General features: G+C 45.0%; 1 protein-coding gene across 2 annotated transcripts; it reads left to right on the forward strand.

The window, feature by feature from the left end:
* The first annotated feature begins 6381 nt into the window (after nt 1–6381).
* Nucleotides 6382–10818, forward strand: GSTK1 (glutathione S-transferase kappa 1). 2 transcript variants are annotated; one of them, XM_082398871.1, is made up of 8 exons: nt 6382–6539; nt 7063–7144; nt 7344–7472; nt 7784–7884; nt 8054–8089; nt 9657–9773; nt 10124–10217; nt 10498–10818. In XM_082398871.1, the coding sequence occupies exons 1-8, from the start codon at nt 6468–6470 to the stop codon at nt 10545–10547; spliced, it is 681 nt and encodes a 226-aa protein (XP_082254997.1). In that variant the 5' UTR covers nt 6382–6467; the 3' UTR covers nt 10548–10818. The 2 variants fall into 2 exon arrangements, with proteins under 2 accessions (XP_082254997.1, XP_082254998.1); XM_082398872.1 differs by lacking the exon at nt 10498–10818 and having other exon boundaries at nt 10037–10218.
* The last annotated feature ends 2723 nt before the right edge of the window (nt 10819–13541 follow it).

Below are 13541 nucleotides of genomic sequence, written 5' to 3' on the forward strand. Positions count from 1 at the left end.
AGTCCTTTGCATCTGTTTTCTTTCACTTAGCATATATTTTGTCACAACTGGGGTTGGAGCATGCTACTGCCATCTAGTGGGTAGAGGCCAGGGATGCAGCTAAACATCCTACAATGCACAGGACAGCTCCCACAGCAAGAATTACCCAGTCCAAAATGTCAGTAGTGCTGAGGTTGAGAAATCCTGCTCTAGTGGAATCAAAGTGTGAATCGATGAACCAATGAATAGTTTTTTACACTTGAATTTAAGGACTGTCCTCTCAAATTCTAAGAAAAATCTCTAAAAATATTTCAACACCCCTTTCCTTTCCACAATTTGACATTTGTTGCTCTAATATTTTTAAAGAAGTCCCCAGGATGGGCAAAATGTCAGAATTATTATATCAGAAGCACTGTGATACTCCGCACAGATCACCTTTCAGACATGACCCCCATCTCGTGGGGTGTTGCCAGCTGACAGCCTGTAGGTGGGAAGTCACCTCAGCCAAGGTCAAGCTCTCTTCCCAGCGCAGCTTCCATCCTATGACAGGTTTATTGGGGGCGGGGGGGCGGCAGGTAACAGGCCAGCAACTCACCCAACTCGGGGTAACTCTGAAGGGCCAACTCAGCTTCAGAATTCCTTGGGGGTTGGCTGAGGCCTTTGTTAAGACAGCATCACAGCCCAGCATCTCTCTCCTCCCCTTCTTGTCCCTTCCTTTCCACAGGTGTCAATCATAAAATCAATCCCTAATAGAGCTCCTTCTCTCTAATCTCCAGGAGTCAACCTCCCAATTGTGACAACTGGGAACAATGGCTCTGGCTTCTAAAATTTATTTTGGAATATAAATATTTTTAATGTATAAAAGTCTAATCTAACAGTGACAGAAAGACTCACGCAAACTAACCTCTAGTGACAGAAAGCAGGTCACTGGTTGTTTGGGGATGGAGGAGGTGGTTATTGCCAGGGGACACAGGAAACTCTGGGGGGTGATAGGTATGTTCACATCTTGATTGTGGTGATGGTTTCACAGGTGTATGCATATGTCAAGACTTAGCAAAGTTTACACATGAAATATGTGCTGTTTATCGTATGTCAGTTATACCTCAATAAAGCTGTTTTGGAAGGGGGAAAAAAAAGAAATTATCAAAGGCTGAAAGGGAGTCTTAGAAATTAAGAAAATTATGTATAATCCCTAATACAGCTATTTTCATTTTTTCCATTGTTTTTCTGTTTTTGTCCATATGTCCAATATGTGCGTATTTTACAAGGGTATAATGACAGCATATATTAGCTGTTCTCAGCTGTGATGTTGTCACACTGGTATCTCCTCATGAGCTACAAGATGTTCCAACTAAATTTGTTAATGATCGCATTTAAAATACCTGGTTTGCCAAGGTTTACCTCTTTTAATATAGCACAGCATGTTCCAAGATTAGAACCATAATAATGTCAACTTGAGTCTCTTGCATTTCGGTGTGGTTTCTTATGTGCGGAAGCTAGCACACAGAATTTCACATCACCCTTGGCATATCCTTAGGAAAATGTCAGGCGCTGAGAACCAGTGATGTAAATACTCAGTTGTATCTTGGAAAGTATAACTTAAAACTGTGTCACGGGGCTTCCCTGGTGGCGCAGTGGTTGAGAATCTGCCTGCTAATGCAGGGGACACGGGTTCGAGCCCTGGTCTGGGAAGATCCCACATGCCGCGGAGCAACTAGGCCCGTGAGCCACAATTACTGAGCCTGCGCGTCTGGAGCCTGTGCTCCGCAACAAGAGAGGTCGCGACAGAGAGGTCCGTGCACCGCGATGAAGAGTGGCCCTTGCTTGCCGCAACTAGAGAAAGCCCTAGCACAGAAACGAAGACCCAACACAGCCATAAATAAATAAATAAATAAATAAAAATTTTAAAAAAAACTGTCACGTGTTGCTACATGGCCTTCATAATTGACATTTTCCTTAAATCAACGTAAAATATACAAAAGCTAATAAATCATGTAAGTAAATCTCCTTGAAATCCCCTCCCCACCCCCCTTTCTGCCAGTACAAATTCCTAAAGTCACCTTCCTTCCTCTTTTAATTTTTCTTCCTTCCTTCCTCTCTTTGTCTTTCTTTCCTGTCTTCCTTTAGTGGGTAGAGAATATACTCACATGGGTCAAAAATCAAAAAGTAGGGGCTTCCCTGGTGACGCAGTGGTTAAGACTCTGCCTGCCAATGCAGGGGACACGGGTTCGAGCCCTGGTCTGGGAAGATCCCACATGCCGCGGAGCAACTACGCCCGTGAGCCACAACTACTGAGCCTGTGCGTCTGGAGCCTGTGCTCCGCAACAAGAAAGGCCGCGACAGTGAAAGGCCCGCGCACCGCGATGAAGAGTGGCCCCCGCTTGCCGCAACTAGAGAAAGCCCTCGCACAGAAACAAAGACCCAACACAGCCAAAAATAAATAAATAAATAAATTTTTTAAAAAAAATCAAAAAGTAGTAAACATGATATACAACAAAAAGTCTCCTTCCTGCCCTGCCCCCAGTCACCTAGCTTCCCTCCTCAAATGCAGCTGATTTTATCAGTTTTTTAGCTCTCCATCTATCAGTATCAATGAGCATATATGGGTATGTGTATATCCACACACTTAGAGAGTATTTAAACCCTGCCAAAAAAGATAGCAAATTATTTGCACTGTTTTACACCTTGTCTTTCACTTTTTAATATACAGGCTATCATCCAATATTAACACATAAAGAGCTTCCAAATTCTTTTTAAAGTTGAAAATATTATAAATATTGGTGTATTGAATTAGACCCACATGGATGAAGATTTAGGTAGTTTTCCAATCTTTTGTTATTACAAACAACGCTGGAATAACCGCACAGCACATCATATTGCATGTAGGTAAACATGTTTATAGTATAAATTCTTAAAAAGGGAATTGCTAGGTCAAAGGGTGTGTGCATTTTTAAAACAGAGAGATATTGTTAAACTGCCCTGCTTAGAGGTTGTACTGATTTACACTCCCACCACTTACATAAGACAATGACTTTCCATGGATTCCTGCCAACTACCTGAGTCATAACCCTTTTTGATCTCTGCCAACTTGATAGATGAAAACATATCATAATGTAATTTTAGCTCACAGTTTTCGTAAGTGTATACAAGCAGGTTTGTGTTTGAGAGCCATCTATTTGTCCATTTCTGTGAATGTTCTGTTCATATCATTTGCCTGCTTTTCCACTGGGCTTCTGTTCTTTTACTTTATTGATGTTTTAGCTCTTTGTACACTAGGATAACTACCTTTCTGACTGTGAAATGAACCCAAATATTTTTCCCAGTTATTTTTTGACTTGCTGGATTTTGCCAAACAGAATTTTTAAAAATTTTATGTAATTGAATATATAAATCTTTTCTTCTAAGGCTTCTGCATTTGGTACTAGTTAGCAAAGCTGTTTCTACTCCCAGAATTTTTTTTAAAGATTTTTTTCCCTTAAGTTCCTCAGGTACTTTATTGGTTTCTTTCTCTAACATTAAATATTTGATCCATCTAGAGATGTTCCTTGTGTAAGGTGTGAGGCATGGGCCTGGTTACATTTTGTTTAAAATTACCAGTTGTCCCATACCATTTAATAATCCATCTTTTACTGATTTTAAAAAGTAGCTTATTTAAAGCATTTCTGGTTTCAAATATGTAACTCCAAATTACATGATTAAAGCTCTAGCGATGTTTTGAATGCAGGCTATTTCACTGACTTGTGTGTGAAAGCTGGGATTTAGTTTCCATACGCTACCCTTTCTCTCCCTCCTCCAAAGCTTGATAAGTACATCATGTTTAGTTCCTCTGTTACTAAGTACTATTAGTTACTTTAGCTACCTTAAATCATTGACTTATACCACTATTTCTAGTTCCAACTAATCAGTACCAAGACACTCCTTTCAGCAAAGTGCAGATAATTCTGCACAGAAGTGTACATATTTTTTGTTGTTGTTCCCACTCCATATTACCCACAACAGGGCCCAATCTAATTCATAACAGTGGTAATAATAATGGTGCATGAGGCAGGATATAGAGACTCAGATCAATGTTTACCATTCTATGACTCTTTAAATATCCACGAGTCCACAGTGATATAAATAAATCATCAAATGAATGAATGAGTGAATGGGACAATTCTCCTTTCAGAAGAATTCTAATTAATAAATGTAGAAGAAATGAGGTAAATAGAAAATCTCGATTAGAACACCACAGTAATCATTGCTGCAGGCAAGTTCTACTGATAAATGATAAAACTGGTAGGTGAAAGTTTAAGGAGGAACAAGACTTATGCAAGCCTCAAAGTATCTCCCCCAAAATATGTCTTAATTACTGTGATGGTTTTAACATATGTCCACAAATTCTTTGATGTTCTTCCCTCCAGAAGGTGGGTTTAATCTACCCAACCCCTAACCCCACCCCTAGAGTGGGCTGCACTTAGTGACTTCCTTCCAAAGAATAGAACATGGAAAGGAGGGAAATACTGATCAACAGTGACCAAGTGATCAAAGTTAACATCACTGATAAAAAATCATGTTTATGTTGGAAACCCCCTGACTCGAGTGGAGGAGAAGAGCACTTCACCTCTGTGGTATACTTCCCCCAAATCCATAACCCCAGCCTTGGTCTGAGAAAACACCAAACCCAAATTGAGGGACACTCTACAAAATACTTGCCCAACACTTTTCAAAAGTGTCAAGATCATGAAACACAAGAAAAAGCCAAAACACTTTCATAGATAAGAGGACTGGTGGCGCAGTGGTTAAGAATCCACCTGCTAGTGCAGGGACATGGGTTCGATCACTGGTCCGGGAAGATCCCACATGCCGAGGAGCAACTAAGCCCGTGTGCCACAGCTACTGAGCCTGCGTGCCACAACTACTGAAGCCCACGCCCCTAAGAGCCCATGCTCCTCAACAAGAGAAGCCACCACAATGAGAAGCCCACACACTGTAAGGAAGAGTAGCCCCCGCTTGCTGCAACTAGACAAAGCCCGTGTGCAGCAACGAAGACCTAAAGCAGCCAAAAATAAGTAAATAAATAAAAACTTGAAAAAAAAAAAAAAAAGAGGAGACTAAAGAGATGTGACATCTAAATGCTGTGGGGTACCCTGAACTGGTTCCTGAAGCAGAAAAAGTCATTAGTGGAAAGACGGGTGCAGTATGAAGCCTGTAATCTAGTAAATTTTTAAGTGTTAATTTCTCAGTTTTGATGTTATACCATGGTTATGTAAAATGTTCACATTAGGGGAAGCTGGTTGAAGGATATGCAGAAACTCTTTGTACTACCTTTACAACTCTTCTGTAAGTCTAAAATTATTTCCAAATATAAAGGTATTTTCAAAATAAAATCTTATTACCGGGCTAAATTAGCTCTTGGATACTTTTAAATTAATATCAGTATTACTGGAGGAAAACAGGGTATAATTTTTTTAGTTTCAGTGATCATCAAGCAATTAGTTTAATGTGAAAGTGAGTGAAGATAACCTCATTTCTCATTCTATTTTCCTTGTTTTACTCTATGTAAAGGTTTCCACTGTGTCCTTGTATTCTGAAGGCCTAGGATTGTTTTTCCAATGCGCACAAGTGAGAAGTGGAATGTTTATTATGTTTTAAAATTCATAAAATGAGTAATATTAAAAATAATTTTAATAAAATTAAATGGAACTTAGAAAGTTCTGTTTCTTTGCATTAAATGTAATCCCAATATAAGACAATATGACATATTTACCGGTAAAAGTAGTGCAGACCATTCCCATTATCCCTCCAATTGTCGTTGCAATAAGGTCTTCTTTCCTTCACTCACTCCCAATACGTATTGGCTACCAAATATATTCCAGACATCGTCCTAAACTCTTGAGAAATTAAAAACAAAACAAACAAAGTATCATTGGGGCACTTCTTACTCTGCCCCAGTCCCATAACGTTCTTGTAACTGCCAACTAACACTAATAACTGACGTGAATAGGAACTCTTTCACTCCTCACAAGTCTATAGGTAGAGTTATCATTATGTATCCCATATTTTTATGCCTATTTTTAAGAGGGACGAGGATACTGTGGTTCAGACAGGTCAATAGGCTTGCCAGAGGTGCACAGCTAAGCGAGAGGCAAGCGCATCTCAAACCACGTCTCTTTGCCCCACACTCCACCCCAGGGCAGGACGGTGACCACGAGGTGAGCGGGTCACCACAGCGGCGCTCTCCCCAGGGGACGCCCCTCACCCTCGCCCTCCGCGGCCGCCCTCGGGTAGCCTCCCTCACTCCGACCAACCGCCTGACTCTTGTGCCGGTGGCCGGTTTCCCCCGCGAGACTGCGCAGCCGGGGCGGGGCGGGGCGGTCCTCCGGGAAGGCCGGGCGCCGGGGCGGGGCCTCTGGGCGCCGGGGCGGGGCCGCCGCGCGCAGGAGGAAGGAAGTACCCGCCGGCCCGCTTCCGGGGCAGCGCTGGTTTCGCCTGCGCCCAGCTGCACCATGGGGCCGCTGCCGCGGACTCTCGAGCTGTTCTACGATGTGCTGTCCCCCTATTCCTGGCTGGCCTTCGAGGTGACTCCGGGGGAGCCGCTTCGGCCGGGGCTTGGAGGACGAGGGCAGAGGGAAGGGCGAGCAAAGGGCGTAGGGACCGCCATCTCGTGAAATTCCTGGCGCTGCCCGACGCGGTTTAGGACAAGCAGATAGAGAGCCAGGCTGAAGGTCACTTTGTTGGTAAACCGGAAACGATCGCTGGCTCAAGTCGAACCCTTATAGCCTAAGGCAGGGGCTTCCCCCAGTGGTTAAGAAGATGATCAACTTCAAAGAATCAGGATATAAGCCCTCTTCGTAGCCCTCCGATTTCCGTTTGGGGGGGTGGGGGTGGGTGGAGTGAAGAACAGATAAAAACTGTCCACAGGAGCAAAGGTCCTGGGGTCGATTTCTAGCAGTGGAGAGAGTTTTGCCCTTTCAAACCAAACAATTTAGGACGTCCTCATAACCCCTTGTCTGCGCCTATAGCTTCTGGCTGATGACTGCCGTGAAGCACCCTTCCCTCCCTCAGCCGTTTTCACTCTCTGTCTTCGCCCCCGCCCTGCAGGTCCTGTGCCGTTATAAGAACATCTGGAACGTCAGCCTGCAGCTGCGCCCGACCTTAATTGCCGGGATCATGAAAGACAGCGGTATGAAGGCAGCAGCGTTTTCGGCAGGGATTTGAGGGAAGACTGACGGCAAAGGCCCAGGGGAGCGGCCCTCCACTGGGTCTTCATGTTGGCGGCAGCAGCTAGTAACATGCCCTCTGCCTGAAACCCCGGTAGGGGTCCCCCAGTCCTGGGACCCTTAGGTCGTCCCTCACCAGTGAGCCCAACTTTCCACTTGCAGGAAACCGGCCGCCAGCTTTGCTTCCCCGCAAAGCCTTATACGTGAAAAATGACGTTAGGCTCCTGGGACAGCATCTCCAGGTTCCCATCCACTTACCCAAGGATTTCTTCTTTGTGGTCTTTGAAAAAGGTGAAGAGAGTGGGATATAGATGGGGCCTCAGGTAGAGAGGAGTGGATTTGGAGGCTGCAGGGCCAGAAGGGAGGGGTTTGGGTGATTCCATTAAGTGAAACAAGCCTTGGGAAAACTCAGGATCGGAGTTAAGCGAGCAGAAGGTTTGGGGATGTCAGGGGCGGGAGCGCAGGACAAACGGGTTACCAGAAGCTTGGGTGGGAGGCTGAGGGCGTTGGAGCACTGGGGGGTGTCAGAAGCAGGAAAGAGCTGGTCTTCCATGGGGAAACAAGCTAGAGGAGCCCTACCCCTGAGTGCCTCTGCCCCACAGGAAGTTTGACAGCCATGCGCTTCCTCACCGTCGTGAAACTGGAGCACCCGGAGCTGCTGGAGAAAGTGTCCAGGGAACTGTGGATGCGCATCTGGTCACGGGTGAGGGCGGGGCTCTGGGAACCCACTTGCAGCGAGACCCTGGACGATTCGATGACCCTGCCCTAGGCTCAGTCCAGGTCCTGCCTTCCCCATCGTTCACTGACCTAGTGTCCTCCATCACGCCCCTCACCTCGCCACCCCCTCGTACTGAGTGTCCTCTTCTTTCCAGGACGAAGACATCACGGAGCCCCAGAGCATCCTGGCCGTGAGTGTCCCCACTCCTCCCGTGGGGAGTCTGAGGACAGTTGACATCCGGGGGCAAAGAGGACATCGTTTTCTTATTGGGTAGAAGAGGTCATAGTTAGGGGAGAAAGGATCTTTGATAGGCCAAATTACTAAAGGGTTGGAACTAAGAGGACTCGCGAAAGACTATCCCATGGTTGAAAGAGGAAGTGCAACATTCTACATATGGGTAGCACGTATTTGATGCAAGAAGTCAGTGGGAGAGAGGTGTTAAATGTTGGCACCTGCAGATGTGAAGTACTGGCAAGTCTTGGCCCCAAAGACTCCAGCACAGACCTCACCATCACATCCAGGAGACTTTAAAAACAGGCTTTAAAAAGACAAAAAGAGATAACTGACTCAAGCCAAAATTACGCAGAAGCCTGAGTGAGAAAAATGGAAATAGCTCAAAACGTTAAAATGTGTGCCAGCCATAGATAGGGCTATAAAATGTAAGTGTTTCTGCAGGATTAAATCGGGAAATTCAACACCATATTTTTTTTCCCCTTAGGTTTACAAAAGACAGTTGAGGCATATTCATATGTAATAGATAAAACGACAAGTCACAAAAAAGTTAAACATACAAAGCATGCCCAATATATCCTTCATGTTTTTATTCTTGCAAAGTCTATGCATAAGCTTGCTTTTTCACTTAATATTTAACAGTCATTTTCCATGCCATTTAAAACTCTTGGAAAGTAAAATTGTTAGTTTCCACATAGCATTCCATTCAGTGGATTTGTTTACTTAACCACTGCCCTATTATTGAACCCTTGGTCAGAACACAATTCTCTCATGTGGTCAAAGACAACGTCATGGATGACTTTGTGTTTCCCAATCCGGGTCGTGGAAGTAAGGTCACAGTGGTTGTCAACCCTGGCTGTATATTAAAATCACCTGGGCACCACCGCCCAGAAATTCTGATGTAATTGTTCTCAGGGATGACATGCAAACTGGGATTTTCAAAAGCTCCCCCAGGAGATTCTGATATGTGCAGCCAAAGTGAAGAGCCACCGATCCCAGCAAAGCCCAAACTGAAGCCTTCAGCGTTCTCCTGAAGCCAGACCCTCATAGCTGTAGCCGTGTGCCTTGTCCAGAGTCCTCAGGAAATTCTATAGGAATTAGAGCCCAGCCCTTGATTTAGGAGTTCTGAGAAGTAGGAAGGCACGAGCCCCAGACTTACTGTCAGGGGGCTCAGATTCTAGCATTGGCTCTGCTACTAACAAGCTCTTCAACACTGACCAAGATATGTACCGTTTCTGGACTTTAGGCTCCACATCTGTTGACAAAGTGGTCGGGAAGCTGGTCTCTAAGATGCCCTCTGGCATTAAATTTCTGCAACTATGCCTCTGCCACCCACTCTTTCCACCCATCTCATGATTTTGAAGGGAAAAACAGCCCCTGTTGGCAAGGATAGACCTCCATTCATGGGTGGGTAAAGGCATTGCCAGGATAACGTGGGTACAGAAAATTTAAAAAACAGTTTTTTCCTGAGATTCCCCTCCCCCACTAATGCAGACACAGTTGTGTTCTCTACCCCATCCCTTCAGGCTGCAGAGAAGGCTGGCATGTCCACGGGACAAGCCCAGGAACTTCTGGAAAGGGTCTCAACGCCACAGGTGAAGAACCAGCTCAAGGAGACCACTGAGGCAGCCTGCAAGTACGGGGTGAGCAACTCTGTGTCCCCAGCCACGGTGCTGAGACAGAGCGAGAATCTCGGCTAGGTCCCCATGCTCCTGTCCCAAAGCTGCTCCCCAACCATGAGTCCTCCTGGCTCTCCCGGACCGCCCTCACCCTCTCCCTTCCTTTCCCTGGATCCCAGGAAAGGAAGGGAGGGAGCTAGATGGTGAGAGAGGAGACAGAAAACTCTCCCTAGAGACGCGGAGCCTCTTATCGGACACCTCTGGCTGCTTTGTGTCTATGACCTCAGACCAGTATTGATGTGCAGCCTTCAACGGCAGCCCAATAACCACCTGCTCCATCACCCTCCTTCCTGCACGGTGACTGCTTTCTCCAGGCCTTTGGGCTGCCTGTCACTGTGGCCCACCTGGATGATGAAACCTACATGCTGTTTGGCTCTGACCGGATGGAGTTGCTGGCACACCTTCTGGGTAAGTTACAGGTTCATGCTGAGCTGCCCTTGACCACACCCCTGCATGATATCAGTTGCCCAGAAGGATGGATTCAGAGCAAAAAAAAAAAGAATGTTCTAGGCCCTTCCAGTAATGCAACCTCTTACAGACACAGGTGTGCCTGAGGTAGAATGGGGAGGGGCCACCTTCTCCCATAGGAGAGAAGGAAGCCTCTGGTCCTTGAAGCCAGGTGGAGCTCGTCCTAGAGAACCCCCAGGGGCTTGTGCGGCCAGCCTCTGGCTTGATTTTCTCCATCCAGGAGAGAAGTGGATGGGCCCTGTGCCTCCAGCTGTAACTGCCAGACTTTAAGGAAGCCCAGAAGCAGCAGAACTATTGGTATAAAAAAGCAGACTATCTCCTTACCCCTCCTCTACCGTGGGGCCCTGGAACTCTGGTCTCCTGTCTGATAGAGGTTCCTCTCCGGCCCTGGGGGATGCCGGGGACGGGCTCGGCAGTACACCATCTACCATTAGTCTCACGGCTGCTCTTACTTCTGTGCCTCACGAGTGCCTTTCGAGAGCCCCAAACTCTGCTTCCCACAAAATAAACGTAATGCCATTAGGCATCATATTTCTGGGTCTATGTCTTCCCTGGTGTTTGTGTGTTCTTTTTCCTGCAATCACATCCTGGCCGTTCTAGGTGTTTGAGAAGACCAGCTCACTGTGTGCTCCCAGCCCCCTGCCCACCTGGGGACAGCTTATGTGGAGGGAGCAGGAAACAGTCCCTCTTTCTCTTCTACAGAAGCTTCCTGAGTCTGTCAGAGACAGAAAACTAAGCCAGATGGATTTTGCCACTAACCAGTTGGGCACTGTCTTCTGACCAGCCATGGTGCCTGAGACAGGGCTGGGGCCAGAAGCCCCTGGGGAATGGAGGCTGCAGGGAACCAGAGCATGACTGAGCTTGCATCCAGATATTTAAACAGGGTCCAGCTACTCTGACCAGCAGAACCAGGACAAGGCCAGGCAAGGAGACTGGCCGGAGCTGCCATGGCCTGAAGAAGTTGCTCGTCCCTTCATGGTTCCTCCCCCTCACCCACAAAGCAGATCCCAAGGAAAACTCAGGGCTGTCTCCTGGCCTATTATGACCCCTGTTCCCTCCCACACAAACCTATAGCTTTCCCACTCCCCCAATTATTAATCCAAAGTCTCTGCTCTTTCTGTGCCCACTGTACGATAATCAGAATGCCTTGTGTTTTGATAGGGTCTGGGCTTCTTTGACAATACTCTGTTTAGAAGCTGAAACCACACTTGGATGCCTGTGTGGCGACTTAGATGGCTCAAGGGGCTTTAAGAGGAGATGCCATCTTCCCTTTGCTTCACTCTGGCTTTCTCATCTCATATCCCGTTTCCCCCTCTTATCCCCTATCACCTTCTGTCTTCCTCCTCTCCCCACTTTTTCATTATTCCATCATACTCCAGGATTTCAACTCATCCTACCAGGCTTACCTGTGAAGAATGTCAGAAGTACATCTCCAAATAAGCACTCCTTCCTCCAAAGGAGATTTGTGACATGTGCAGCTAATATAAAAATATGGGGAAACATAAGGGCAAATAGAAACAAAATGGAACTTTTCACGTATTGAAGTTAAATATATTCAAGTATATTGAAGTTCTAATATATGCTGAGAGCAGCATGAGTAGAGACAAAGTTTTATGAATAAAGATGCTTGTCTCACCATTATTTGTGATATCAAATGACTTAAATATCAAACAGGAGGATTTTTGAATGTTATGGTGCATCCAGGATGTAAAGTTTCATAGCCATCAAAAATTATATTTGTGGGGCTTCCCTGGTGGCGCAGTAGTTGAGAGTCTGCCTGCCAATGCAGGGGACACGGGTTCGAGCCCTGGTCTGGGAAGATCCCACATGCCGTGGAGCAACTAGGCCTGTGAGCCACAACTACTGAGCCTGCGCATCTGGGGCCTGTGCTCCGCAACAAGAGAGGCTGCGATAGTGAGAGGCCCGCGCACCGCGATGAAGAGTGACCCCCGCTTGCCACAACTAGAGAAAGCCCTCGCACAGAAATGAAGACCCAACACAGCCAAAAATAAATAAAATAAATTAATTAATTAAAGAAAAAAATTATTTTAAAAAAATTTATTAAAAAAAATTATATTTGTGAAGAATTTTTAGGAAATTTGGAAATTCTTAGGATATAATAATTGGAAAAAAGATGAAACTATATAGTATTATCTCAATTAGGTCTTGATGTTAAAAATACATTACAGAAGGCATTAATGTATTAATCTGGAATAAAATATATCAAAATGTTTTCATTTTATTTGTATAGTTTTTTTAAATGATCATTTATTCTGGTAAACAGAAAAAAAACTTAAGTAAAAAACAAGAATTTGTAGATTCACATTTGGGTACAATTGTGTATCTTCATTGTTTTCTAAATTTATCAATTGCTTAACTTAATCCTAAATCTCATCCCAGACTAATGTGGGATAATCTCTTATTGTAGAGGCAGATTTCCCAGTCCTGGCCACTCTTCCTTTAAAGGCTCTAGCATCCTATTTTTCTAATCCAATAGAAGAATTTAATCTTCACTGAAGGAGTGAAACAATTTCTAGACTAATCCTTACACATGTGATCTAGATTTTAATGTCTGAACTTATGCCAAATAGAATAAAAAATGATTGTATTAGGGTTCTCCCAAAAAGACAGAATCAATAGGATATGTATAAATATATAGAAAGATTTATTGTGAGATATTGGCTCACATGACTATGGAAGCTGAGGAGTCCCATCATTCGCCATCTGCAAGCTGGAGGCCCAGGAAAGCTGCGGTCAGTTTCAGTCCAAGTTCAAAGGCCTGAGAACCAGGAGAGCCAGCGTCTGAGGGAAGGAGAAGATGGCTGTCTCCGTTCAAACAGAGCAAATTCTCCCTTCCTCTGCCTTTTTGTGCTATTCGGGCCCTCAATGGATTGGATAATGAAAACCCACATTGGTGAGAACCACCTCTTCTACCGATTCAAATGCTAATCTCTTCTGGAAACACCCTCGCAGGCACACCCAGAAATTATGTTTTATCAGCTCTTTGGGCATCCCTTAGCACAGTCAAGTTGACACATAAAATTAACCATCACAGCGAGAAAAGGAAAAGCCTCCAAATGCAGCTATATTTTATTTCAATTAAGGAACACTCTTTTCTATAATTTAAACCGTTTCATACTTAGTTTCTTCCTCTCCTCTCCTTCTGATCAACAGTTGTAATATAAAATTTGCAATTATGTCAATGCTCAGAATTCAATACTGAACCACTTCCTTGTGCTGTAATTCAAATTCCAAGCTTACCAA

The sequence above is a fragment of the Balaenoptera borealis genome, assembly GCF_965194805.1.
Source record: "Balaenoptera borealis genome assembly, chromosome: 7".
Classification (NCBI taxonomy): Eukaryota; Metazoa; Chordata; class Mammalia; order Artiodactyla; family Balaenopteridae; genus Balaenoptera; species Balaenoptera borealis.

Bases quoted from the DNA above. Each gene is read 5' to 3' on its own strand.
- GSTK1 (XM_082398871.1), top strand. From the start codon at position 6,468: ATGGGGCCGCTGCCGCGGACTCTCGAGCTGTTCTACGATGTGCTGTCC. The intron at 7,473-7,783 runs GTGAAGAGAGTG...TCTGCCCCACAG, and splicing joins CTTTGTGGTCTTTGAAAAAG to GAAGTTTGACAGCCATGCGC. The intron at 9,774-10,123 runs GTGAGCAACTCT...TGCTTTCTCCAG, and splicing joins AGGCAGCCTGCAAGTACGGG to GCCTTTGGGCTGCCTGTCAC.